General features: G+C 55.7%; 1 protein-coding gene and 1 long non-coding RNA gene across 2 annotated transcripts in view; one reads left to right on the top strand and one right to left on the bottom strand.

Moving 5' to 3' along the window:
• Nucleotides 1-26,694, top strand: part of MACF1 (microtubule actin crosslinking factor 1) — a 136,260-nt gene that overhangs the window by 66,878 nt on the left and 42,688 nt on the right. Inside the window, exons 37-57 of the mRNA XM_084496861.1 lie at nucleotides 460-609; nucleotides 1,019-1,234; nucleotides 1,344-1,493; nucleotides 2,282-2,515; nucleotides 3,985-4,134; nucleotides 4,232-4,465; nucleotides 5,085-5,312; nucleotides 5,727-6,248; nucleotides 6,594-6,770; nucleotides 7,186-7,309; nucleotides 7,445-7,653; nucleotides 7,780-8,097; nucleotides 8,882-9,048; nucleotides 10,048-10,204; nucleotides 10,996-11,113; nucleotides 12,769-12,831; nucleotides 13,630-13,871; nucleotides 14,324-14,453; nucleotides 15,228-15,427; nucleotides 16,115-16,610; nucleotides 17,133-18,604. Coding sequence (XP_084352987.1) covers nucleotides 460-609; nucleotides 1,019-1,234; nucleotides 1,344-1,493; nucleotides 2,282-2,515; nucleotides 3,985-4,134; nucleotides 4,232-4,465; nucleotides 5,085-5,312; nucleotides 5,727-6,248; nucleotides 6,594-6,770; nucleotides 7,186-7,309; nucleotides 7,445-7,653; nucleotides 7,780-8,097; nucleotides 8,882-9,048; nucleotides 10,048-10,204; nucleotides 10,996-11,113; nucleotides 12,769-12,831; nucleotides 13,630-13,871; nucleotides 14,324-14,453; nucleotides 15,228-15,427; nucleotides 16,115-16,610; nucleotides 17,133-18,604 — 5,757 coding nt within the window. The remainder of the gene's footprint in view (nucleotides 1-459; nucleotides 610-1,018; nucleotides 1,235-1,343; nucleotides 1,494-2,281; nucleotides 2,516-3,984; nucleotides 4,135-4,231; nucleotides 4,466-5,084; nucleotides 5,313-5,726; nucleotides 6,249-6,593; nucleotides 6,771-7,185; nucleotides 7,310-7,444; nucleotides 7,654-7,779; nucleotides 8,098-8,881; nucleotides 9,049-10,047; nucleotides 10,205-10,995; nucleotides 11,114-12,768; nucleotides 12,832-13,629; nucleotides 13,872-14,323; nucleotides 14,454-15,227; nucleotides 15,428-16,114; nucleotides 16,611-17,132; nucleotides 18,605-26,694) is intronic.
• LOC311423259 lies at nucleotides 22,536-26,063 on the bottom strand. Its single transcript, XR_014685612.1, has 2 exons — nucleotides 24,504-26,063; nucleotides 22,536-23,906 (listed from the first exon to the last, which is right to left on the bottom strand). It is a non-coding gene; the product is annotated as an uncharacterized lncRNA (long non-coding RNA).

Here is a 26,694-nt window from a genome sequence, read left to right as displayed (position 1 = left end):
GCTTTTTGTGTATGTTTGATGTTAAATTTGTCCCAGGTCCTCGGCGCAGAGGAGAGCCAGAACGTGAGTCGTGGATGTTTGGGGCTTGATGTTACAGCATCAGCTGCAAAGGATTTGGCAAAGGACCCAGTGATGTAGGGCTGGAAACACTCGAGGCTTAGTTGTGGCTTCTTTTTGCTAGAGCATTACTTACAAATGACTAATAAGTAGGACCATTTTTTGGCACTTTTACTGTAACACAATAGATCTCTTGCCATTTATAAGCTTATGCTGGAAAAAGAGCCATGTACTCTATTTTTCCTGTAGTAAATCTTGTAGATAAGGCTACCAAGTGGAAAGTCCCTGAAATGGAATGCTATTAAGAGATTGCATTTATATTTTTTAAAAGAAGCAGATATATGTATAATTGTCTGTTTTCTCTCTAAACTTGAGGTTTTGTTTTACCATTTGATTCTGTAGATCAAGTTCAGCAAGAAGATGTGCCTGGAGCACGACGAGAAGCTGATCTCCTATCTCTCTATGCTCCGAGATATTGAGATGAGAATTAAACGTGTGCAGCCAGCAGAGCAGAATCTGGCCGCCCTGCAGGACCTGCTGCAGCAGGCTGAGGTGAGCGCTGCTGGCACCAGGCAGGGCCGAGCTCTCCCCTCCTCTTCCCAGCACTTCTCAGGCTTCCCCTTGTGCCTCCTCCCTGCTCTGGGAGCAAGCGGGGCGTTAGCCTCAGGCTGAACTGGCATTGATATTCAAACCCCATCTCTCTGGCACTCTGTCTGGCTTACCTTCCTCTCGTGCTTAGACAGTAACCTAAGTGTGGCTGAAATGAATTTTACAGCCTGGAGAAAGACAGTTGAGTGCTGGCAGCTGAGCAGGGCTGCATGAACGGGTTGATTGCAGTGAATCTTGCCAGCAGATACACACGGTGTTTGGAGCTGGTTCTCCAAAACCTCTGCAGTGCTATCACTTTTGGCAGTGGGAAGATGAACCGTACCATAGACTTAACGATGCTGTCTTGCCTCAGGCCCTGGGCGCTGAACTGCAGGAGCTCAGCTTTCCAGTGAATCAGGAGTTGGACGCCGTGAAGTGGATTGTGGCCAACCCGCCTGAAGAAGTCCCTGAGCAACTACTGAAGGCTTTGGAGAAGGATGCCAAGAACCTCCAGAAGTCTCTGAGCTCCGCGAGTGATATCCTGGAGTCCCGGCTGCTAAACCTGCGTGGTGCAGCGGAAACCCAAAAGGTAGAGCTGGCAGCTGTCCCTGCTGCCTGCTGTCCCCCCACCCTGCACATCCTGGTGGTTCCCTCGAGTGCCCTGCTCCTTGTCTGAATGGTGCACTTCTGTTTTTAAGGCTAAAATCATGACGCATCATGAGACTCTCCAGGGTAAACTGCAGGAGCTGCTGAGCTGGGTCTCTGGCACTGCACAGTCGCTGGACGGCAGCGATTACCACCACGGGATGGATGCAAACAGCTTGAGTCGCTGCCTCCAACACTACAAGGTAACCATGGCGATGCCCCTAATCCTTCCCGATGGATGGAGTTGCTGTCCTCTGTGCAGAGGAGAAGCTTTTAATCCTGCTCCCCTCCTGGAGCCTTGGTGGGTTTGCCATTATCCTTCGTTGCAGGAGGAGCAGCAATATTGTATTTGCTCCAAAGTCATTTGTTTCCACAATGCATGAACCATCTGCTTTGGCCATTATGGGAACACGCTCAAATGCAGATGTGTGTGGTGGAGGCTGAGCAGCTGGCAGGGATTCCTGTGAGGCTGAGAGCTGCTGCCTCCAGGGGCTCCAGCAGCCCCCTCCATCACACCTGCCCCGATCTCCATCACCTGTATGCGGAGCCCAGGCCTCCCTCCACAGCCACTCGTCTTGTAGTAACAGCTCTCACGATTTGGACAGCTCAGCACCTCCTGTTTGCGGGCAGTCAGAGTCAGGGGACTGAAGGCTGAGAGCCTCTGGTACCGTGCGTGGTCATCACAGACTGTGCAGGGCTGCCAGCAGCTCTGGACCTGGATCGTCCTCAGGGGCAGCCTCACACGCAGGGCAGGAGCAGTCTCTTGGCAAGGTGCTGGAGGCCTTGCTTAGCAGAGCATTGAAGAATTGTTGTGACAAGGCTCTGTCACTTCAGTGCTGTGTGCTTTGGGTCCCTTGGGATTATGGAGTACAGCGCTCAGTGACACAGGGCTTTTTTCGGCACACACTGCTGCCCATGCTGCTTGTGTGCCCCATCAGAAGCTGGCAGTGGAGAGCAGTTCAGCCTGACGGGTCTTTTCTCATCCCTTCAGGAGCTGAAAGAGCCCCTCGCTGACACCAAGACTCAGCTCGATGCCACCGCCTTCGACATCCAGTTCCTTATCTCGGAGCACGCCCAGGACCTGACCCCTCAGCAGAGCAGGCAGCTGCTGCGGCTGCTCAACGAGCTGCAGAAGGCGTTCCGGGACCTGTCGGAGCGCGTGGCGACGCAGGTCGAGGTCCTGCAGGTCTGTCTCCAGCAAGCGGAGCAGACAGATCAGGTGAAGGTTGTGGCACAGCTGCTTCCTGGCTGCAGTTTGCTCACTCCAACACTTTTCCAGCCACAAGAGTGTGCGCTGAGACACCTCGTATCTGGGATTTCACGTGCATGCCACTCACGGTTTATGACTTCCCACTGCACATCATGAGCTTCCTCTAAAGTCTTTCTTCTTCCTACCACGTAACTCCCAAGTGGAAAGTTCCTTTCCTCCCTTGAGGTTGAGCCCTGTCAGAGGTCCGGGTAGCACAGCTGGGAGTCCTCTGCTAGGCACTGAGTTGGTTTGGGCCAGGTAGAATAAACCCTGGTCGCTGCAACCCCACCAGAAAATCCCTGTGCAGAGCTGGCACCACAGGCAGCCGGCAGTTTTAGTGTCTTACTTTCACCACACAAGACAGGTTTTGCTGACCTAAAGAAACAGCTGATGGTGTATCAAGGCAGCTGGTAGCTGCAAAAGCAAGTCCCCAGGTCTCTGCTGCATTCATGCAGCGCTCATCACTGCATGGATCCTCTTATTCAAGACAGTATTAATGTGTTTTTTTTATTAACAGTTGCTCTCTATAACTCTTGCCTGTCCCATCTGGAGTGTGTGTGTATATTAACCAGTTTGCTTTGCTTTTTCAGATTGAGTGTGCGCCCATCCTAACCCAGGAAGAACTCGCTTTGCAGCTGAAGAGCTCTTAAGAAGGCTCTTTCAATTTGCTTCTGTTGTTTATCTTATGACTGTGAGAACCAAGCACAGTGTTTTGCACAAGTTTGTACATCACCTTGCTGAAATGCCCAGTGAAACTCAAAAACTTTTCTCTGCCCTGGGGAAGGGAACAGAAACGTTGCAGGGACTCTCAGGTCACATCATGCTCAATTGCTCAAACAGGCGCTTCTGTGTTGTGCTCTGGCAGCAAAATGTAGGAGCTGGATCGGCTACAGAAACGCTTTTCTCTCTCCTGGGCTCCCTCTCCAACCCCAGTGTCTAAAAGCCAACCTGCCTTAGGTTGTGTGGGGCTCCACAGTGGTGCTGCCTGGTGCCAGGTTCTCACCTCTTATTAGATGAGGTTCTGATGCAGTTTTAATGTTCGTAAGGTTGAATGGAAAAGGCACAGAAATTTCTGGTTGAGCTCTCCCAAGAGAGGACCATGTAAACTGGAGCGTAGCTCCACGTGGAGCTGGATGGGGTTCCTAAAACAGTGAAACAGAGAAACCTGCTTGAATGGTGGCAAACGTGCACTGCACAACTCCGGTCCCCCAGCACTGCTGCTGGAAGGGGGCTTGGACCTCAGCCCCGTTCCTGCAGCGTGTAAATGTGAGAGGGGGAGAGAGCCCCGGGAGAGCTGCAAAAGCTGCTTTCTGTGCTGCATCCTCACCTCCAGGAAGGTGCTCCAGCTGTAACCTCTTGCCTTGCTTTTCAGCAACGTGCATGGTGGAAGCGCAGCCCCGGTACTAACTGTCCCCTCTCTCCCTTCCCTCTGCTCTCGACCGCAGACGCTGCAGGAGCAGCAGGCAGCGCGCGCCCAGAACCTGGCCGAGCTCAGCACCTGGCTGGAGGCAGCAGAGGACACGCTGGCCGAGCAGCAGCGAGCAGCCAGCGAAGGAGACCTGTCCACCTTGCAGCAGAGGCAAAGCGACGTGAAGGTCAGTGCTTCGGAAAGGGGGGCTGGGAGGCTGGGGGGGCTTGGCACTGCCTTGGGAGCACTCAGCGCCTCACGGCATCGTGCTGTCGCCTGCCCAGGAGCTGCAGAGAAACATGCACACCCGAGCCGCCTCCTTCGCCAGCATCCTGAAAACCACAGAGGAGTTCTTGGAGGAGAACAAGACAAAGATGGAGCCTGGGGAGCTGGCAGCACTGCAAGAGAAGCTTCGGCGTGCCAAGGAGCAGTACCAGTCCCTGCAGGAGAGGACAGAGATGGCCCAGAAGGAGCTGGAGAGCGCTGTCACTGCTGCGGTGCAGCAGGAGACTGAAAAGGTAACGTGATGGGCTGCAGCCCCTGGGCCTGGCTGAGATGCTAAGTGAGGTCTGGTCAGTAGAATCAGATTCGTTCAAGGCTCTGGCTTTCTTCTGGGCGATGGAACATAACAGAACTTACTGCTCCTCCCTGGCTGTCCTCTGGGTGGGGTGAGGCAGTGACACTGCTCCCTGGTGAAGTGCCTTGAGAGCAGCAGGCACAGATGAGCTGGCTGTGGGGGAGCTGGGGGCAGTACAAAGCATCTCACTCTGTCTTTACTCACTCTGCCTTTAGGTTGGCCCTTAGTGTGAGTGCTGGGCATCTCCACATGCTCATGAATTGTGTTTCTACCTGTACACATGGAGTCACAGCCCTTTAGGCTGGGGCTGCCTGGGACCCTGGGTTGTAGCAGGGTGAGAAGTGCAACATAACAGAGGCCAAGTTTGTTCACAGCCTCTTTGTACCCTCTCCTTATCAAAGTCACAAAGTGTTTTGAGGGTCTCTGTCTCAGGTGTTCGATGCAGTTGGAAAACAGTTCAGGGTTTTTCTTCTTTTCGTTTTTGTGTCCGTCCCCCATGCAGCAGTTTGCTGAATATGATTGAAATGGATCATTCTTACCGGGAGCCTTTGTGCTTTCAGGTGAAAGCAGCCAAAGAGCTGGAGGAGAACAGCAATAAGATCGATTCCCTTCTGAGCTGGGTGGCATCTCTGGAGCAGAAGGGCGAGCTCCTGGAGTACAGACCGCACCCCATTGAGCCAGCACCAGGGGTGCGAGCAGGGCAGGATGCTTGGAACGTCCCTGATGGCCACGTCGTGGAAGCAGACAGCACTGCTGAGAACCTGGACGAGCAATACGAGAGGCTGAAGGTAGGGCTGCCACCTCGTCCCTCTCCAAGCTAGCTGCCTGCCTGTCAGTGTGACAGCAGGCTTCAGTGCTGCCACACACTGCCTCCAGCTGCCTGGCCTCCAGAGCACTCGCTCGGGGTGGTTTTCCCTATGGGACACTCGGGAAGACTGTGCCCAGCCTGGAGAATGAGTTCTGGGCGTTGGTGGGCTGGTGTGGTGGATGTGTCCCATGGCACAGTGCAGCCAGGGTAACAAGAGCACAGTGCCCCTAATGAGAGGGGGCTACGTCTGCTGCCCCGGGGGTGTTCCCCTGCCTTGTTGGCAGCACCAGAGCACGGGGGCACTGCAGCGCCTTGCTGCGTCCACCCGTGAGCCTGCTGCTGGTGGTGTGGGTGCAGATTCCCTCAGTCACCTCTGCCTGTCGGCGTGTTTCAGGCCCAGCACCAGGAGCTGCTGTCCCAGCAGCAGGATGTCATCCTGGCGACGCAGTCGGCGCAGGCTTTGCTGGACAAGCACGGCCACAGCCTGCCCGGGGAGGAGAGGGCCGTGCTGCAGGGCCGGCTGGCGGAGCTGAAGGAGCGGTACGCGGCCTCCCTCGGCCAGTCGGAGACGCGGCTGAAGCAAGTGCAGGTGCTGCGGGACGAGCTGCAGAAGTTCCTGCGGGACCACGGGGAGTTCGAGGCTTGGCTGAAGCAAGCGGAGCAGGACCTGGAGGGGATGTCCAAAGGGGACAGCGACCCCGCGTCCCTCCGGCAGCTGCTGCTGCGGCAGGGCAGCTTCTCGGAAGACGTGATCTCTCACAAAGGGGACCTGCGGTTTGTCACCATGTCGGGGCAGAAGGTGCTGGATGCTGAGGGAGCTGCCAGGGATGCAGGGTCCCAGCCGCTGGCCTCGGGAAGCGTGGTGAAGAGCAAGCTGGAGGATGCGACCCAGCGATACACCACGCTACACTCCAAGGTATGGGGAGGGCTTTGCGAGGCTGGGAGTCAAACCTCGGGCGCTGTTTTCCTCGTGTGTGTGTAGAACAAGCAGTGATGGCAGGGGGAGGCTTCCCTCAAGAGTGGCTGCACTTGTAGCATGCACATAGCTTGGAGGACAAGGAATTGTCTTCTTCTGGGGTTTGTGCAGGAGTAATTCTTAGTGTTGGTCTGCATGGTGCTTCCTGTAATTGCTTTAACACAGGACAAGAACGTTTCTTTTGTTGTTTTTTCTCTCTAATGATTCCTGTGCACTTTGTAGAGGTGCCCAGGTTGCCCCATTCTTGTGAGCACCCTGCCATTATGTCTCGTTGCTCCTTTGCAGTGCACCAAGCTTGGCTCCCACCTGAGCACCTTGCTGGAGCACTACCAGCAGTTCCAGGAGGTGGCAGAGTCTCTCAGGACGTGGCTGCAGGACAGCGAAGCTGCGGTTGGGAAACTGCTCTCAGAGACGGTTTCTTCAGATCCTGCCGCTCTGCAGCAGCAGCTCGCCAGCGCTGGGGTACGTGGTCTGTGGGAGATCTCCTGGGGGGGAGCACTGGAGTCTGTACGGGAATTTGGCCTCTGCTTTGGGCAGCTTTGGTACTGGAAGAGATTCCATCTGTTAGCCTTTTTTGCTGGTTGAGTGCAATGTATGCCTGCGGGCTCGGGAAGTCCCCGCACTGCAGATGAGGTGGAGCCAGGCTGTTCTGAGAGGTGCTGAGCACAAGGACGAGGGGCTGCTGCCCCTGGATGTCCCAGCAGGATGTGGGGGGAAGGTTGGGCTGTCCAACCTGTGTTATTTATTTGTGGGATTTTTTGATGAACTGAACAAGGATCCTCAGGGTCTGAGTGGAGCACTGGGCTCCCCACGGGTGAAGGTCTCTTGTGTGTGACTGGCTGCTGATGTTGTCTTGTCTTGCCTTGTGTCAAAGCAGCAGCTGCAAGGAAACCTCGCTGAGCATCAGGTGCCGGTGGAGAAGCTCCAGAAAGCAGCTCGTTCCCTCCTGGAGATACAAGGAGAGCCGGCCCCTGACCACAGACACGTTCAGGAAACAACAGGTACAGCTGAAAGCAGCCAGCGGTGTCAGCAGGGGTGGTTGGGAGAGACTGAAAGCAAACCAGGAGGGAGGGTGCGTGAAGCCTAACACAGCTGAGCTCTGTGCCATTTACTTCTCTTCGTGCTGATCTCCCCAGATGCCATCGTGAGCCGCTACCAGAGCCTCACCCAGCAGATGGCCGAGCGCTCAGACCTGCTGCAGAAATCCATCGCCCAGTCCCAGAGCGTCCAGGAGAGCCTGGAGAGCCTCCTGCAGTCGGTGGCTGAGATTGAGAAGAGCCTGGGGGGAGAGCAGCCGGCTGCGCTCTCCTCCGCCTCCATCCAGGACTCGCTGGCCACCAACGCGGTAAGGCTGGGCCCTGGTCTCCCTCGCCTCAAGTACACGGGGCTGCCTGCGGTGTCTCTTTTGTGCCAGTTCAGTTTTGCTCGAGTCTTCCTAAAATGGCATCCTGTCTGTGTGTACTCACAACAGAAGCTGAAGCAGGACATCGCCAGGCAGAAGAGCTGCCTGGAAGCCACCCGCGAGATGGTGACACGGTTCACGGAGGCGGCGGACAGTGCCACAGCCTCTGCCCTGCAGGGCAAGCTGGCCGAGGTGACGGAGCATTTCGGCAGGCTGTGCCAGCAGCAGCAGGAGAAGGAGGAGGCGCTGAAGGGTCTCCTGCCGAAGGTTGAGCAGTACGAGCAGCTCTCAGAGAAGCTGCAGCAGTTCACAGAGAGCAGAGCGCGGATGTTGGCATCTGGAAACCAGCCTGACCGCGACATCGCTCGCTTCTCCCAGCACATCCAGGTGAGATGTGGCTCCCCTGCCTGAGGGAGGGAGAAAATTCCACCCGTGTAGGGTTCCGAGGGCAGTGTCACCCTGTTGTGATTTCTTCCTGGTTCTCCCAGGCCACCAGGGGCTGCAGGACCCATGGCTGCTGCTCACTTGGAGCGATGCTGGAGCAGCTGAGGCTGTTTCCAGCAGGGAGAGCTGGGAATGGCATTTCCCTGGAGCCAGCCTGATTTTCTGAAGGGATCAGTCTCGTAGGGGCCAGTCCAAATATAGCAAGGCTTTACCAGTTAAAGGCTCCACGGGTTAATAAGCAAAACCGCCCAAGCGTTGGCAGCAAGTGCAGTGCAGGATGTGACAAAGCCCTTGGCAATGCAGTGGGTCCTGGTGGCCGGTAATGGCTGCACAGATTCTTCCCTCAGGTTCCCTACAAGTGCTGTGCTACAGGGCATGGTTTGGCCTCAGCAATGCTCTAAGCTGGCATAAAACCGGATGCTTGTGCTGTGAGCGGGTTTGGCTCGGCCTGGTCTGGTTTGGGTTTCCCCATCACACTCACTGTGTGGCCTCAGACCAGCACCAGGGAAGGTGGGACCTGCTCCTGCAGCTGGTTGAGGAATTTGCTGAGCCAGAGCTTCAGAAACCAGTGGGCCTGAGCCCTGCCCACCCGCCTGGCACTGGTGCAATTTATGGCACTGCCCACAGAGGGTCTCCAGCTCACCAAGGCACAGAGCTGTCCCCTTCGTCCCCCCTGCCCAGGTCTGCTGGTGGGGGCATGGTTGGCATCACCCTTTGCTCTTGGCAGGAGCTGAATCTGGAGCTGAGGCAGCACCAGGAGGACCTGGCGGCCCTGGAGCACCTGGCTGCAGAGCTGGGCTCCTGCGGCTTCGCGCCCGGTGCCTCCCTGCAGCAGGAGAAGCTGCAGAGCCTGAAGAAAGAGTTCCTGCAGCTGCAGAAGGTGGCAGAGGAGAGGTGAGTCCTAGTGCCCCATCTGCCCCCCCGGGAGGCTTTGCAGGCAGAGCAAGCCCCCGTGAGATCTCCTTTCCGCAGGGGGGCACGAGCGAACTCTTCCTGCCTCCCTCCTCCCACACCAGGAGACGTAACGCAGCTCGCTCCAGCTGACGCTTTAAAAAAAGCCTGGCTGGGGGCGTTGTGAAAAATTCCTGGTGCCGCAGGAGCCGGCGTTCGTGCGTCTCGGAGCGTGTGGGCTGCCACCGCTCGGTGCTGCGGCCGGGAGCATCTCACCCCGGGGGGGAGCGGGTGCTGCCGGAGGGTCGGGGCTGGCCCCGGGCTCTGCGGGAGGTGACGCAGCAGGGCTGTGTCCACAGAGCCCCTCACCGTGGGGATAAGGAGAAGCTTTTAGCAGCATCCTAAACTTGAGTCAGAGTGAGCAAGGTTGGAGCAACAGCTCGCCTGCGTCCCCAGGGAGGGCACACCTCGCAGGCTGCATCTCCGAACTCCCTGGTGAATGCAAGGGAGGCGATGGGAAGAGGCAGAGGAATTTCCTGATAATCCCCAGCAACTCAGCACCACGCAGCGTGCTGCCTCTGGCCGGCTGTGTGCAGGCTGCCTACAGCTGTGGTCAGTGGGGGAGCCAGGCGGAGGGGCTGCCTTGTTTTCCCCCCCCAGGGGCTGAACAGAGGAGAGCCGATGGCAGTGCCTGGGGCGGTGGGAAGGAGCCCTGCCTTCCCCAAAGCCCCGCTCCCCAAAAAGCCCCGTGCAGAGGGGGTGCAGGCTGGCAGGGGAGCTCCACATGAGCCAGCAGTGCCGGGGCAGCTGCCACCAGCGGAGAGGGGCAGGCTGCAGCTTGCACCCCGTTTTGGCTGGCACTGCGCGCGCTTGTTCCTAAGCAACATCGGATGATAATAATAAAAAGACGGGCTCCTGGAGACTCAACTGTGCTACATTCACGCGGTGGTAATTGCAAGGCAAAGCACGAGCTCTGACTCTCTGAAACCTTTTCACTCGCAGAGAAAGGGATGCATCGTCCTGCCAGGAGCAACTGGACGAATTCCGAAAGCTGGTTGGAGCCCTGAGGAAGTGGCTGAAGGAGAGCGAGGGCAAAGTGCCGCCCGCAGAGACCTCGCTGGGCACCCAGGAGCTGCACAAATGCAGGCAGCAGGTCCAGGTGGGCAGAGGGAGCTGGAAACAGATTGAGAAAGTTGGCAGCTGGTGTGAAAACCCTGGAACATGGAATAAATTCCAGGAAACAGTATTCTGGGAGGTTTTTCATGCTCTCCTGGGTTTTTCATGTAATCCTGGGCTTCCCTGCACTCACTGCTGGGCTGCAGCCCCCTGTGTGTGGGCATTTCATGGTCCCTGGTGTGCAGGCAAGGGAACAGAGTGAAGGTCCTCCCGCGCACAGCCTCATTTCCCTTCCCTCCTTCCCACCTGCTTTGTCGGGGATTTGCGAGTTTTTGCTGAGTGCTTCTCCCTGCGAGACATCAAAGGCAGCCTCCTCCGCTCATCTCCGGCGATGCCTGAAATGAGGACAATTCAAGGGCTGGGCTGGGAGGCCCAGCAGCATCCTTGTGAGCCACCGTGGCCTCAGGGCTCCGAGCTGCAGGTTCACACGGGGGCTCTGCAGAAAGCCGTGGGACTGCACTCACACACAGCTGGGTAGCACGGGGTGGGAGGGAGCCCCCAGGAACAGCAGGCGGGAGAACAAGGTGTGACAGACACACTGCTCAGGGGACAGCTCGTTACTCTCTGATTCCCACTGGCAAAAATACACACCGAGACACCCACTCCATGCACACAGTCTGCAATGTGCCGGTGTGCCCCAGCGATACGCAGGCGGTTTGCTGGGGGCTGTTCTCTCAGCGCTGTCCCGGTGCCACCAGCTCACAGCGGAGGGGACCGGGCTCCCCGTTTCCATCGGGGACAGCACAGGTGAGCGCAGCCTTTGCCTCCGAACAGGATCTCCTGGAGGAGTGGACGGGGAAGGGGCCGCAGGTGGAGGAGATCGGCCGCAAGGGGACCCTCCTGGAGAACCTGATCGTGGAGATCACGGCCCCCGACAGCCAGGGCAAGGCGGGTGAGTCGCAGCCCTGCTTGCCAGGCATTGCAGGGAGCTGGCAACGTGCCTGCTTCCTCTGCTCGCTCTCACTGCTCCACAAGCATCATTTCAGAGCCCACATGAAGCAAAAAATGGGGCTACCTCCCTTGTAATAAACCTTAGAGGACCAGAGGTGGTCCAAGTATCATGGGGCTCAAGAGCGGTGGTCAGGTTGTTGCATTTATGCATCGGCCATGTGCTCTGAGCCCACCAGTGCCAGGTAAGGCAGTGTGGCCTCCTTTGCTGTAGTGTAACGAGCACTGAAGGAGCCTGTGCTTGCCACGGGCCCAGCTCATGGCCATGCCTTGATGCTCGGCCAAAGCAGAGGAGGTTCGGGTCCTGCAGGGCAGTGTGCTTCAGCCTCCTGGGGCCTGAGGCGTTTTAATCAAACTCCAGAATGCGGGTTTCATATCTGCATGAAGTTGAAGACTGATATTCAGACATGATTTACTAGTCTCCTTTTTGGCTTTACGTCTATGAAGCAATGAGATTATGTCTGGTTTGTTTGGAACCCAACTAAAAGATGTCTTCCAACTCATGAGAACAAATCTCTGGACTCCCCTCACTGATGGGCCTTTATGGGAATTTAGTCTATGTTTGTTTGTTGGGGTTAACTTGATTTTCAGCTCAGTGGGAAGCCTCCAGGAAAACTAGGGAGAAAGGCTGCAGGCGGGTGTGTGAAGGATGCGGGAGCTGGCAGCAGTGTGAGCTGAACCCCAGCTCCTCTTTCAGTGACGTTATCCAGTATCTTGTGTCCTAGTGCTCACTGAAGGTTCTAGCATTTGGGGTAGCTGACCTGATGCCTGTGCCAAACCTGTTCACAATATGTGCGTGCTGCCAACCTGAAATTTTCCTGGGAGTTTTAATTTGGAGTTTGCTCATTCCCTGCTCTTGAGGCTTGTTGGATGATGTCGCCAGCGCAGGGGGCTGCCACGCAGGTTACCGTTCCCCTGTACAAACCCGGGGTAACATTTGGAAGCTGCAGTCCCTTACATCCATGAAAGCGTTAAAATGTGTGGTTAGAAAGAGAGAAGCTTACTCGATGACGTTTCTGCAGAATCCCCTTTTGACTGTGACAGTAACTGATGTCTGCGGTGTGTCCCACAGAGGGTCACTGATGCATCGTGCGTGGTGCCTCTTCGCAGAGAGAGCGTGTCTGTGCACCAAGGCAGCTATAAATAGATTCATTCCATAAGAAAAGGAGAACATGGGGGAGTTAATTTCTTTAGGGGAGTTAATCTCTTTAAATGAAGGCAGTATAAAGCCTCAGCGGTCTCACTCGGTAATTCACAAAGTCATGGTGAGGGCAGCAGCTTTTCTGGGGCATCCGGAGAGACGTGGGGGGACAGCTGTGTCCCCAGTGCTGTGGGCTGTGCAGGAACCTCATCCCACGGACTTGATGAGCACAAGGCAGCGGCCCCCCAGTGCCGTCCGTGTGCTTGGTGCCGCCGTGCTCTGTCGGGGGGGGCTGTGTTGTCCCACGCTGTGTTCGCAGGCTCGCGTGCCGGGCTGCATCCTCCTCGCGCGGCGCTCCCGGGCGGTGGAGGCAGCCCTGCCTGGTGTTCATCGCTTGCTGTCCGCATTCCTAACACGTCTGTCTTGTCCCTCTGTCTGTCCCCGTCCCCTCTGCTCAGGTTCTGTGCTGCCCGCTCTGGGAGGGCCGGTAGGCAGCGTGAACGGATACCACACTTGCAAAGGTGAGAGCGCTGTGCCGGCACGCGCGTGCTGGGGCCGTGTCCTGTCCGTTGTGTCTGTGCCTGCTGGCAGCGCTGTGCATTTCCATCCGTGAGACAGAAGTCACAATGTGACACCACCAGCATCCCGTAGCAAGGGAAATGAGCCTGCAAATGGGCTTCCTAATTCCGAGCAGCGCTGCGCCACGGGACGGGCAGGTGGCTGTGACCGGGGACAGCGGTCAGGCTGAAGGACGGAGCCGGGAGGGCAGCAGGCGGCTCTGGGCAGTGACAAACCCCTGGCACCCCATCAGGTGGTGTTACGGGCTGATAAACGGGCGATCGTTTTAAGGCCTGCAATTAAATTTATTGGTTCTCAGGGATTATAATGCCATCCAACCCTTCAGTTTGAAGAGCAATTTTAATTACTGACCGTTATCTGCTGTTAGTTCACCGGTTCAACGAGATAATAGCTGCATAAAAATGGCTTTATACCTTGGTGTCACGTTACTTACCGCTGAATTGGCAGTGACATTGCAGGAGTGGGGCTCAGCTTGCATCAGCCTCTCAAACATGAAGGCGATTGCTTTGTTTGCAAACTGTCAGCACACGAATGTTGTGCAAGGGGATGAGCCCCTCGGCGTGCCGGGCACTGATAGCCTGACATTGCCAGCGCTCCGCAGGCAGCAGGACGGCCGCACGGCTGCTTGCTGCTGGTGCTTGGCTGTGGCTGCCCGGGGCTAGATTAGCTCCTGAGAGTCCAGGTGAAGTGCAGTAAGGTGGGCAGCGTTCCTCATCCCAGGCTGCTGTTTTTGGCAACAGATCTGACTGAGATCCAGTGCGATGTGTCGGATGTCACCCAGCAGTACGAGGGCCTTGGCGTGGTGCTGCGGGAACGCCAGCAGCAGCTCTCAGCCATGCTGGAGAAGATGCAAGAGGTGCAGGAGGAGGTGAGTGCCATGCTCAAGTGGCTGGAGTCAAAGGAGCGCACGCTGTCAGAGCTGGAAGCCTCCTCCTCGCCCACCAAGACGGAGACGATGAGAGCCCAGGCCGAGCACAACAAGGTAACTCCTCTTCCAGAGCACAACTGGGATCGGGCATCTTCTCCCCAGGCTTCCTGGAGATGTGCTTAATTGCAGCAAGGTTAGACGTGTGAGCAGCACAGATCTGCCCTGGGCTGCAGAGGGGCTTTCCCAAGAAGGGAACGCGGGTGGGTCCATGGAGCAGGAGCCGGCACGCTGAGCTCAACCCTCTTGGTTTCAGACCTGTTGCTCTCAGGCATTTGGCTCAGAGGAGAGGCACTTATCTGTAGCCCTTGCTGCTGGGCCACCCCAGCTTCTCTGGGAAGCAATCTCCCTCTGTTCTGCTCTTGCAGCCAAGCTAGCTCATGATGCTGCTAATGAAGAGCAAAGAACAGAAACTGTTCAACTCCAGCTTGTAGCTCCTGCTTCATTCCTCCTCGGTGATGTTATTCTTTTGCACTGTCTCTAAAGAAGTTCAAATGATTGTATTCCAGGCATTTCTGGCTGAATTGGAACAGAAATCAGAAAAGATCCAGAAGGTAAAGGAGGCACTTTCTGGCTTGCTGGAGAAATATCCAGATTCTCCGGAAGCACCAAACTGGAAGAAGATGCAGGAAGACCTGAGTAAGTGCCTGAAGCACTCTAGTGAGGCTTCTGTCTTGAAACATTATGTTAGAAGTGATTCAGGACTGCAGGACGATTCCAAAGTCACAGCAGAACAGAGTCACTTCTAATTAAAATTCAGTAAATAGCGAACTTATCTCCAAGCTGTCTGGTGTACAAGGTGTTCCAGAGATGAGCACTGTCATGATTAATGAAATCTCTATGATGGATGTATATTTTAAAGACTTGCCTCCTTAAATTACCTCTCTGAAAAAAAAAAAAGCACGAGTTGATTACTTTGATTAAAAGCTTCACTGCTTGATATAAAATTCTAGTCATTAGCAAGGATATCCTAGGTAATGCAATGTTGACTAAACAAGACTGTGTATTTAAAAAGAAGCCCAGAGATTCTCTTCTTTGAAATAGCAGGAACGCATTTACGGAGTTCTCCGTCCAGGAGATCTGAATGTGCTGTTTGAGGACTGATACACATGAGAGTATCCTCATTTATCGGAGCTGGTTTCTGAGCCAGAGCTGTGAGATGGCTCACCCAAGGTCAGACGAGCTCGTGGCAGTAGTGACTAGATTGCAGAAATCCTGCTTGCGAGGTTTTTTTCTATGAGCTTCAAGACCACGTAGCCATTAGAAATGGGTAACGGCTTATTAGATGGAGAGTGACTAGAGCCACGCTAGAAATGCTGAGGAGGTTTCCCGTGTTGGGTGAACCACGGGGAGGCTGAAAAACCTTCTCGGTGGAGGGGAGCACGACCAGCACCAACGCAGCCGCTGCTTCAGATTGCAGGTGGGAGCGAGCCAGCCAGGCAACGGCCGAGCGGCAGCAGAAGCTGGAGGAGTCGGCGAACCAACTGGCCAGCTTCCAGGCTGCCGAGGCGCAGCTGCGGCCCTGGCTGATGGAGAAGGAGCTCATGATGAGCGTGCTGGGACCCCTCTCCATCGACCCGAACATGCTGAATGCACAGAAGCAGCAGGTCCAGGTGAGCTGGGGGCTGTGCACATGTCCCCACGGTGGGTTAGGGACAAGGAAGGAGGGTGTCGCTTCCACTGGGTGAGGTGGGAGATCTCAGGGCTCCTCTTCCAAGTCCACCAAACCCCGCTGACTGCAGACTGCTGTGAATAACGTGAGATGGGTGCAGTGCTTGAACTCAGTTCCCTGCACTGGATTGACTCATCAGTGAATCACTTGGCCCCTCCTGGGGAGCAAAATTGCTTTAAACAAGACCTGTGCTGATGCTCTGCAGGACTTGCTAATGCTGCCCCTCCACCTGGGGCACTGTCTGGCAGCCAGTTCCCTGCCTACTGCTTCCAAATACTAACATGTCCGTAACCGGCCTCAGCATAAAGTAAAATGCCCCAGTTAACATAATTACATTTCCTTCTCATCTAACCAGTTTACGTTACATTACACAGCAGTAGGACAAATAAGAGAGAGAGCAGAATGCTCTGTCACTGGAGTCTCAGACCCCTCCCAGCTTTTTAAGTTACAAGGTCACAATAAATCACTGTATCCCTTGCCCAACTGCTGTCCCACCCCAGGAACATCTCGATTTGCTCCTAATGATTCTGTGGGCTGGATAAAACCCTTGGAGGTCTGGTTTGTTTTGACTGTGTGTACTCAGAGCTGTCAGTTTTACGCAAACATTTTCATGTTATTTCTGTTCCAGTTTATGCTGAAGGAATTTGAAGCTCGCAGACAACAGCATGAGCAGCTCAACCAGGCAGCTCAGAGCATCCTAACTGGCCCTGGAGATGTTTCTCCATCCACTAACCAGGTGCGGGAAGAGCTCCAAGGGGTTAATCAGAAATGGTCCGAGCTAACAGAACGCCTCAACTCCCGCTCCAGCCAAATTGATCAAGCCATAGTGAAGAGTACCCAGTACCAGGAGCTCCTGCAGGGCCTCTCCGAGAAGGTGAAGGCGGTTGGGCAGCGCCTGAGCAGCCAGTCTGCCGTCAGCACGCAGCCCGATGCCGTGAAACAGCAGCTGGAGGAAACCAGTGAGATCCGCTCGGACCTGGAGCAGCTGGAAGAGGAGATCACAGAGGCTCAGACCCTCTGTGATGACCTGTCTGTTCTGATCGGGGAGCAGTATCTGAAAGATGAGCTTAGGAAACGTCTGGAGACCGTGGCTCTTCCTCTCAAAGGGCTGGAAGACCTGGCAGGTGAGACAGCATGGAGAAGTTGGTTACGAGGTGTTGAACTTTGCCCCTTGGTTTTTGCCACAGGGTTCACCCATCACTGGGTTTTTAGGAATAATAAGGGAAGGACTATTTATCATTTTTAGCGGGGTGCTTTGTGGGTGTTTAAAGCGGCACTAAGCAGAGGAGACTTCTCACTCCTGGACATAGTAGCCAGGCAGGCTTTGTTCAAAAAAAAGGTCTCTAACTTCAGAATGGGGAGTAGAGAAGGTGCAGTGGCTGCCTTCTAATCTTGGGATTCCCCTTCGGGTTTCTAAGAGGTTGTGTTTAGAAGTTGCTCGGGAGAACTGAGATTACTGCATTATCATTACCTAATACTTCCAAAGAAATACATGAATTAGTGAGCAAAAATGATGGTGATGCAATGGAAAACTCCTTCCTGTTAATCAAAACACAGTTGGTGCATCTGAGATGATTTTAAATAATAGCACTTTGCTTATTTGATTCCAGCTTAATTGTTGCGTTCTAATCTTATTTCCATTCCAGCCGACCGGATGAACCGACTGCAGACTGCGCTTGCAAGTTCCCAGCAGTTCCAGCATATGTTTGATGAACTCAGGACCTGGCTAGATGACAAACTGTGCCAGCAAGCTCAGAGCCAACCCATTTCTGCTAAACTTGAGAGGCTACAGAGCCAAATTCAGGAACAAGAGGAGTTCCAGAAGAGTCTCAACCAACACAGCGGCTCCTATGAGATGATCGTAGCTGAGGGAGAATCTTTGCTGCTTTCTGTCCAGCCTGGGGAGGAGAAGACCACTCTCCAAAACCAGTTGGTCAGCCTCAAAACACACTGGGAAGAGCTTAGCAAACAGGCTGCTGACAGACACTCTAAGCTCAAGGACTGCTTGCAGAAAGCTCAGAAGTACCAACGGCACACAGAGGACCTCCTGCCTTGGGTGGAGGACTGCAAGGCAAAGATGTCAGAGCTGGAAGTGACTCTGGATCCGGTGCAGCTGGAGGCAACTCTCCTGAGATCAAAGGCCATGCTGAGCGACGTGGAGAAGCGCCGCTCCTTGCTGGAGATGCTGAACAGCGCTGCTGACATCCTGATCGATGCTTCTCAGACCGATGAGGATGACATTCGGGACGAGAAGGCTGGGATCAATCAGAAGATGGATGCCATCACAGAAGAGCTGCAAGCCAAGACGGGCTCCCTTGACGAAATGTCCCAGAGGCTCAAGGAGTTCCAAGAGAGCTTCAAGAACATCGAGAAGAAGCTGGAAGGGGCAAAGCACCAGCTGGAGATCTTTGATGCACTCGGGCCACAAGCCTGCAGCAACAAGAACTTGGAGAAGCTCAGGGCCCAGCAGGAGGTGCTGCATGCCCTGGAACCACAAGTGGATTATCTGAAAAACTTCACTCAAGGTCTAGTAGAAGATGCCCCGGATGGGTCTGACTGTTCTCAGCTATTAAACCAAGCTGAGGTGGCTCAGGAGGACTTTAAAGCTGTGAAGCAGAAAGTAAATGACTGCTGCGTGCTCATGGAAAACAAACTTGAAGGGATCGGCCAGTTCAGTAGTCGGGTCAGGGAGATGTTCTCTCAACTGGCAGATCTTGATGATGAGCTAGACAGCATGGGCCCCATCGGGAGAGACTCTGACAGCCTTCAGTCCCAAGCAGAGGACGTTCGTACGTTCCTGGGCAAGCTCCACAGGCTGAAGTCTGACATTGAGGCTTCTGAAAGTGAATGCAAGAAAATGCTCGAGGATGAAGGGAGCCCTGATTTATTAGGACTGAAACGTGAATTGGAGACGCTGAACAAACAGTGCAGCAAACTGACTGAGAGAGGCAAGAACCGTCAGGAGCAGGTAGAAACGACCCTGTCGCGTGTCGAGGACTTTTACAGCAGGCTGAAGGAGCTGACCCACATGACAACGGCAGCAGAGGAGAACGAGGCCTTGCAGTGGGTGGTGGGAACAGAGGTTGAAACCATCAACCAGCAGTTGGCAGACTTCAAGGTAAGTCTTTACGCTAAAGCATTTCTTAAATGGCATTCGGTGTTAGAAGCTCTCTCTAGTGTTGTGGTCTTTTTTTGTAGGACCTCTGTTCTTCAAGCTGTTGTGACTGTTGTTCATTGCTAGGTCGGCATTTTGGGTGCAGTAGACTACTGTTGCTCTGGGGAATATAAAATCAACTGCTGGACTTGATAGTCTGCAGTGAAAGGAAGAGACAAGGCTTTGTGGGTAGCAGAAAATTTTTTTTCCCTGTTCTTGTGGTGTGTAATGTTGATATGCCAGCACCCCCTGGGCTTTTGGAGGTGGTTGGTATTTACGTTTTGTGGGAGGGAGGAATGTTTTTGAGTCCGTTTGAGCTGTTGGTGTTGTCTGAGAGCCTCGTCCAGATCAGATCATCCTATAGGCCTTTCTACCGGACCCACCCTTCCCACTTGTTGTTCAGCTCTGTGGGACACATGTATGTCCATCTGGGGGTCCTTGGGTGCAAATAAAGCCAGAGATGAGCTGTGGGAGAAGGGGGACACATGGGGAAAGAAACCAAGCAGAGATGATTTTTGTTGTGGGCTTTTCATGTTTCCAGCACAGATCTGTTCAGGACCATCAAGGTTTGCAGGAAATGTTGAGAAAAGAGTTGATTGTGTTTGATTTTTTTAAATACAGCGCTGTGTTATTGGGTCATGCTGTTACACTACATTAATTACATGAATACTGCTTAGGAACTCTCTCGCTGTGAAACTTGTATTACCGATGTGCTCGGGAGCTGATGATTGGGCTGATTTACATCTGGCTGCCCGTTTCCTGGTGATCGTGGCGGGCGGGAGGGGGAGGCATTTTTACAGCCATTTACTTTTCATCTCATGGCTAATTGATCCCGTTCCATCACTTGGCAGCTCTGTGAACCCCTCACCAGGATGGGGTAGTTCTGCTTTGAGGGCTGCCTGTCCAAAAAAGCTCGGCAGCGTTGCTAACAGGGCGAACTCCAGCTTACGTGGTTGTGTTGCGGTTATCTCTTGTGCTGGGCGGCCTTCTGCATTAAACTTGTATTGCTTAGGAAGGACTTAATTTCCGTGTTGAACACCCTACAGCTGCTTTGCAGCAAATATATCCGAAAAGGATTTCCTGGTCTGTGTAACTGGCGCAGTGTCCGTGCAGTACACAAGGCCTAGCGGGGCCGGTGCCACACGTGTGAGGGCCGGGAGGGGACCTGCAGCCCGCGGCGGGGTCTTGGTTCGTGGAAAGCTTCATGGGAAAAGTGGAAGTGGTGGCACTGAGCATAGGGTTGTGCTGTGTAATGCCTGAGGACGATGTGGGGGAGAGGCAATGGTGGATGGTGCTGGTACGTGGCAGCGTTCCTCCCGTGCACGGTTTGTCCAGAGAGCAGGCGCTGTTATGTGAGGCACAAGCGTTGCAGAGCAGATATTGGTAAAGCCTCATCTTAGGGCTCTGCCTGTGGGCAGATGTGATGGAAGGGGTTCAGGCAGCACTGGCCAGGGGCCCCGCTTCTGCCCCACTGCCCTGGGGGGCCTCTGGTTCCTCAGCACCTGAGCCCCGCTGCTGTGGGCGACGCAGGCCTGGCTCCCCCCGGACAGGAGCAAGAAGCCCCAGGGGCTCGCTCTGCCTGCCCAGGGGGTGCGAGCGGGCAGATAGCATGTCTTAAGGCATCAATTTTAATGAACATCTGTGTAAATGAGATGCAAATTAGGCGTGGCCCCAGGGCTCCCGGCACGCTGCCAATGCAGCCCCGACAAAGGTGGGCACTTCTGGGCTCATTGTGTCCCATTTTAATCAAAGGAGAGGTATTGAAGGCTGGCTGAGGCCAAGGCAGATGACTTCTGAAGCAGCTTATACTCGACACTTCCCACGTATTTTTCTTTTCCTGCCTGCAAACACTCCATGAGCTGCCCCACAGGGGAAGAGCCTTCCCTGGGCCCCAATAACTTGGTCAAGGCGAGTTGCTGGGGCTGGTAGAGGGCTGGGAGAACCCCGGCTGGAGGAGGCCTGAAGGTGTCACCTTGTTCACCACCTCATTTTATGCTGAGATAAATGCAGCTGAGAGGCATCTCTGAGGGTTGGAGGCTGTGCTTATGTGGACATCCTGACGGGTATTGCTTCACCCCATGAGATGCTTCAGCTCCATCATAGGGCATGGTGCTGCCGGAGCTCACAGGCACAGGAGCAGACAGTGCAGGGGCACGGGCCGTGGTTTCACTTCAGAGAAGAGCAGGCTGGCTTGGCATCGCTTGCGAGAGCAGTAAACACACGCAAGCTCTCTGAGGAGCCCTTTTTTGTATAAACGGGTACTAAAAACAGGAAAGTCCTTTCCGTGCCATCTCCACGAGCGTCACACAGCGCGTTGTGCTCTTTGGCACGAGGCAGCCACCAGCGAGAGCTGCTGCTGGGAGCACGCGGGCTGGGGCGCTTCTTCCCCCTCCGCCCTCTCTGCTGTTGGCTTGGTTTTCTCAAAGCTCACAGTAATATTAAATTTTAATGACTGAAATCAAATGAGCCACAGTCGAAATGTTACTAAACATAACAGCTACGTTGATTCAGTTTAGCAAACAGCAGAGTTCCCCAGGGGAATTACTCCCTGGGTGCGGAGGAGCGACGCGGGGTCATGCCGAGACATTGGGGTTTTCTCCGAAGCCTGCCCTCACACAGCGGCAACCTCTGACCCAGAAGAGCGAGAATTTCAGTCCTTTTTCCCAAAGATTGGGAAGCCAAAGTTGTGCTGAGGATAAAGGAGAGTTGCAGTTTGCTCTTTTGCCATGGCGGTGCCAGAAAGCCCCAGGCATGGGCTTGTCCCACCTGCCCAAAGCGCATCTGTCAGCCTGGGCCTTGGCAAGGCGATGGAATTGCATTCTCCGGTGGGTTTGGGAGACATCTGCCTGGTTTTGTTTACTTGCTGCTTACATTTTACACGCTGGATTTTGAACTCTTCTTTCAAAGCCTGTCTGGTACTTAGCACTGATGATTTTGAATAGTGAGCTGAGACCCTGTTTGGATTCACCGTGTTGGTTCTGGACAAGCTCTCATTTTTCTGATTCACCAATAGAGCACAGTAATGCACAGCTGTGCAATGCTCCCTGGGTCAGAGGTGCGAGCGTTTTTTTGGCTCACTACAGCATAGAACAAGGCTTGGGAGTGAAAAGCAGCCTTTGCCCCTCCTGCAGGAGCGTGCCAGAGCGGCTCTGTACTTCTGGGGAAGGCTTTCCTCCCCATGCTGGGGATGAGTGCAGAAGCTGGGCAGAGTGCCTTCGTTCCCCCTTGGCCTTGCAGTCCAGAAATGATTTCTGCATGCGTCTGAGGAACTTTACCCCAGCTGAAACCCAGGAAAAAAGCATCAGACCTGTCGCCACAGCCAAACGGTCGCTTTCACATTTGCCCCGGTGCAGATGCCGAAGGGGGAGGAGGATGGGAGGAGGATGCCTCTGTGCCTCCGGACGCGGCTGGACCGTGGGTGACAGGGGACGAGGAAGGGAACGGCCGAGCCCCTTCCCAGCCGGCACCCCCCTCCTGCAGCTGCTCCGGGCGCGGGGGCACGGCGCAGGAATGCCGGCGAGCCGGGACCTGCCGCGGCTGGCACAGGCGGCGCTCCCGGGATCTCGCCCCAAGCCCCAGCCATGCAGGGAGCAGCGCCGAGCTGCACGAAGGCATCACCACCTCAGCCGAGACCGGCTGTACCGGGAGGGCTGGCAGGATGCCGGGGGTGGTTCTGAGCCACCAGAGCCCCCCAGGAGCGAGGGATGAGCACCCCGCGGCGTGCCGGGGCACCCCACAGCCCAGCTCCCCGCTGCTCCTCTGGCAGCCGCTCTTTTGGGGAGGTGATTTGAAGGCAGGGTTGCTCAACGTGCTGTGCTTAGGCAAGGCTGCTTCGTGCCAATAAACCTTTTGTGCTCGAGGACCGGGGGAGGGAGGACCCTTGGACAGCACTAACTTGTGGCACGCTCCCATTTTATTTTAGAGCAGGTCAGGTCGTCCAGGGCCCACGCAGCCCTCAGCCCCCGTGCCTGCAGAACCCCTTTGTCTACTTAAAAAAAAAAAAAAAAAAAGGCAGGGAAAGAAATCCCAGGAGTGGTGATGCAGCTAGTGAGTGAAGACCTGAGCAGCATTAGTCATCTTCCCATTCAGATGCTGCTCTTTCTAATTCTGCTCCGGGCCCTCCCCACGTCACCCTAAGCAAAAGGAGCAATGAGGAGCAGTGAGCTCATTGCAGCCCCACGTCGAGGCAGGACAGCATCTGCTTTCTTCGGAGCTCCAATTGCTTGGAAAAAGAAACTGTTGTCACTGCAAGGGGCACCGGTGGCAGAGACAGACACGGGCAGGGGTTTGTGGCTGCCTGGCTCTGCGCTTTGTGGGTTAGTTTGCAGGCTGACCGAAACGGGTGGCTTCTCTCCCGGAGCTGATGCCATTTGCATTTGCAGAGCACGCTGCTCTGCGGGCTGGGGGAGAGCGTGGTCGTGAGCAGTGTTTTGTGCTCCTCCTGTACAAGACCAGGTGCACACACCTCCAGGCCTCGGGGACCATCGGTCAGGCTCTGTCCCCTGCTCTGGGGTTTGCTCTGCCACTGCTGAGCTGCTCCCAAAGATGTGCAAAGGAAAATCGGCCGCCGTGCCAGGGCTGCGGGTCCAAGGGCTGTGGACCCAGCTGGGGCGGTGGCAGAGGGGACGATTCGCAGCCCCCGGTGGTATTTTTAACCCTTATGTGCCCCCAGAGGAATGCGCGTGGCTCCTTGCAGTCGTCCCGTCCCGAGCAGCTGGGAGGGATGGGGCTGGGAGCGGGGACAGGCTGCGCGGCGGTGTCTTCTTGTTGAACGCTTTCCAGGCCTACTTAAAGTATCTCTGCCTAGTATTTTGAGCATCAGCAACACACGCAAAAATGCCTCCTCTCTGACAGCTGGTAAGCTGCCTTAAAGGCACCATCTCCCTGCTTGGAAAAGGGGTGATAAACCTGCTGGGCGCCGGGGCGCGGTCCCCGACGGAGCTGCAGCACCTTGGTGGCACTTGGCGCTGCTCGCCCCGCGCCTCTGCCCCGCTAATCTGCAGCCCTGCAAACAAACACGGTCACAGAAGAGACACTTGAGCCCGAGTGGCTCCTGCAGCGCGCAGCCTTCTCATTCCTTGGAAAGGAATTCACCTCAAATAAGGGAAGAGCAAATTGTACCTGGAGCTTGTCCTCCCCGACGGGAGCCTCACCGGTGCGCGCCCGTTCGTCAGGAGGCGGTGGCTGAGTTTTGACCTTGAGTTGTCACTGGGAAGGTGGCAACCTGCAGGCAGCTTCAGGAGCAGATCTCGTGTGTCCATGCGAGCTGGGAACAAGAGAGGGAAGCTGAGAGCTGCTGAGACTGACCAAATCGCAGCAAGGCTTTTACAAGGCTTTTCTTTTCTTTTTTTTTTTAACCATAAAACAATTATGCTGTGATCAAACGGACCCTTTCAGGAGTCAGCTCGGGTCAGTGCTCCAAAGCCACCCACTTGTGCATGCCTTGGTTCTTCTGCCAGCTCCCTGCCAGCCTGCACTAGGGGAGATGGGCAAGGGCCTGTCCTCGTCCAGAGGAGGGTTCGTTAATTGGTGGTGGTGGTGACACTTCGCAGGGTTTCCAGGAGACACTAAAAATACCGGCTTTGCGTGAGCCCTGGAGAGCCAGGAGGGTGGAAGCAATGGTCTGTGAGGGCCAAGCAAAAGAGGGCAAGAATCCAGGCCGTGGCTGCCCCCAACACCCGGCTGTCCCCATCCTCTGCTGGGGACAGGGAGAGGCTGGAGCAGACGCAGACTTCGCGTGGGGAACGGCTCGGACTCGGATTAGTCACCGCAGCGCGCACAGAACAATTGCCAATTCTTCTGCCGAAGGAGTGATTTAAAATGTCTCCCATCCAGAGGATTCTCGGGATGATAACGCACTTACCTCACTTCCTACACAGCCTGCGGAGCTGTTGATTCACCGCCCTGTCCCGTGCCTCTCCCCGCTGCCCCCTGCTCAGGGACAGCCACAGGGCGGATTTGCAGGGAAAAAGGGGGACCAAGGACAGAAGCGGGCGCTGCAGTGTGGGCACAGGGCTCTGCCTTCCCCTCTCGGTCCCTGCAGGGTGCCTCGGGGCACTCGGTGCTGCGCAGATGGGCGTCGTGGGAGCACCGGGCTCCGCAGCAACTGCGTGCAGAACGGCGAGTTGTAGGGCTGAGTCTGATCGCTGCTGTAACATGTGGGCTCCAGGCTCCGCTCAGGAGTTATTTATACCAATATCTATGCTGGCTGCTTTGCAGAAAAGCGCTTCAGTGAAGCTCTTGCACCCTTGCTAAAGAAACAACGAGAAATTTGGTGCTCCCTGCATCCGCACATCCACCCTGCAGAAGGTTACTCCAAGAGTTTGGTTTCCAACCCTGCCCTGAACGCTTTCCTGCGGCCGTGCAGACCCCACGGAGGTGGGTTGCCTCCCCCAGCCCTGCGAGGTGTCTGTGGATGCCAGAGACCTGATGGGTTGCAGGATGCAAATCGCTGCTTGAAAGGCGCACTTCGCATCACGAAACCCTTCTGGCTCTGAAGAGGGGGATTGCGTGGTGGCTGAGGCCCGACATGAAATCGGTTTGAAGTCGGCTGTGAGCGCAGTGGATGGAGGAGCCGCAGCACGGCACGGTCGGATGGGATTAGCCGGGCGCGGGCGCCTGGAACATGCTGCAGGCTCCGGGCTTGCCCACGCAGCGCCGCGTACCTTGCAACGCGCAGAAACGCCAATTCCAGAGATTTGGCAAAAGAAGCGAGTTTAGGAGGAGAGCAACAGCACTGAAAGGGAGATAAAGAAATCTCAGAACTCAATGACAAATGCAGCAAAGACTAAAAGGCACAAGCTCCCCACCTCCCCAGCAGAAATCTCAGCGAAACCTAAAGAGCTGCTTGTAAGGCCGATGCTGGGCGCATGCGATGTGGCGCTGCACTCTCATCGTGAAGTCTGACGGGGTCTGAACCCCTCCAAGTCCCCTCAAAGCAGCTTCAGGTGGTAGCGTGGGGCTCGTCCCCCTGCCAGGACCCCATGCGCCCATCCACGGGGCTGCTCAGCAAACCCCACCGGGCCAAGCCAGGAGCTCTCTGCCCTCCACCCCTTGCCACCGGAGAGGCTCGGCGAGGACGGGCAGGGCACATGGAGCTGGCGCCTGGCAGCAGGGTGAGGATTAGAGGAGCCCCGAGGATGAGGAAGGTGCTCGGTGGTATGCCAGGCTCATTAGCAACGTGTCCGTCAGCGGTTTGGAGCTGTCTCTGGGCTCTTGATCATCTCCCAGCGCAGGTCCCTCATTTCCAGCTGCTGAGACGCATTAAAAGAAAGCTAAAAATACGTCGGCTTCCAAATACTGCTTCCCCGTGTAAACAGCCGCCGCGGCGGCGGGCAGGATGCGATGCAGGCGTAAACAGGAGACATCACCCGGCCACGGGAGGGTCCCCGCGCCCCGGAGACGGTGCCCATAGGAGGAGGGCTTGAAAAGTGTGGGTCTGGGGGATGAACGGGGATGTTTCCCCTTTGAGCAGGTCGCTCTGGGGGCCTCTCTAACTCGAGCAAGTCTGGAACAGCCTCTGGGGGGTTTAGCAGAGGTTCCTCACCCTCAGGCCAGCGGGTTTCCGGGGGAGGCAGTGGCTCTGGGTGCCCGTGCCCTGCTCGGTGGCACCCTCACAGCACCCGTTGGTCCCCCCTTGGCAGGGGGCAGCCCGCTGCCAACACCAGTGTCCCCACCAAGAGTGGCGCCAGCGTCCCCAGCCTCGGACCCAAAGTTGTGCCTGGCTCAGTGAGGCTGCTCAGAGAGGATTTGTGAACTAAACCACAGCCACGTTCGGGGTCCTGGTGTGGCCCTTCCAGTCCTTTGCCCCCGAAGCACGGGTCCGGCTCTCTGTGAGACCAGCAGCCACGCTCCCCTGAGCCCCCAGGGCTGCGAATCTGGAAGCTCTATCAGGCGTTTATTTCAGTAACAGAGATCGCTGCTGGCAGGGCTCCACATACCAGAGCCGTTCAGACAGCAGAAAGGACAGAAATTCAAACAGGACCTCAGCGCCCTGCCCTGTCCCTCCTTCGCACCCTGGAGCCAGGCTTGTGCTCCCCGGCCCCCTTCAGCCC

Source organism: Aythya ferina, assembly GCF_964211825.1.
Source record: "Aythya ferina genome assembly, chromosome: 24".
Taxonomy (NCBI): domain Eukaryota; kingdom Metazoa; phylum Chordata; class Aves; order Anseriformes; family Anatidae; genus Aythya; species Aythya ferina.
The sequence above is the reverse complement of the archived record's forward strand: the minus strand, read 5'-3'. Positions and strand labels throughout refer to the sequence as shown.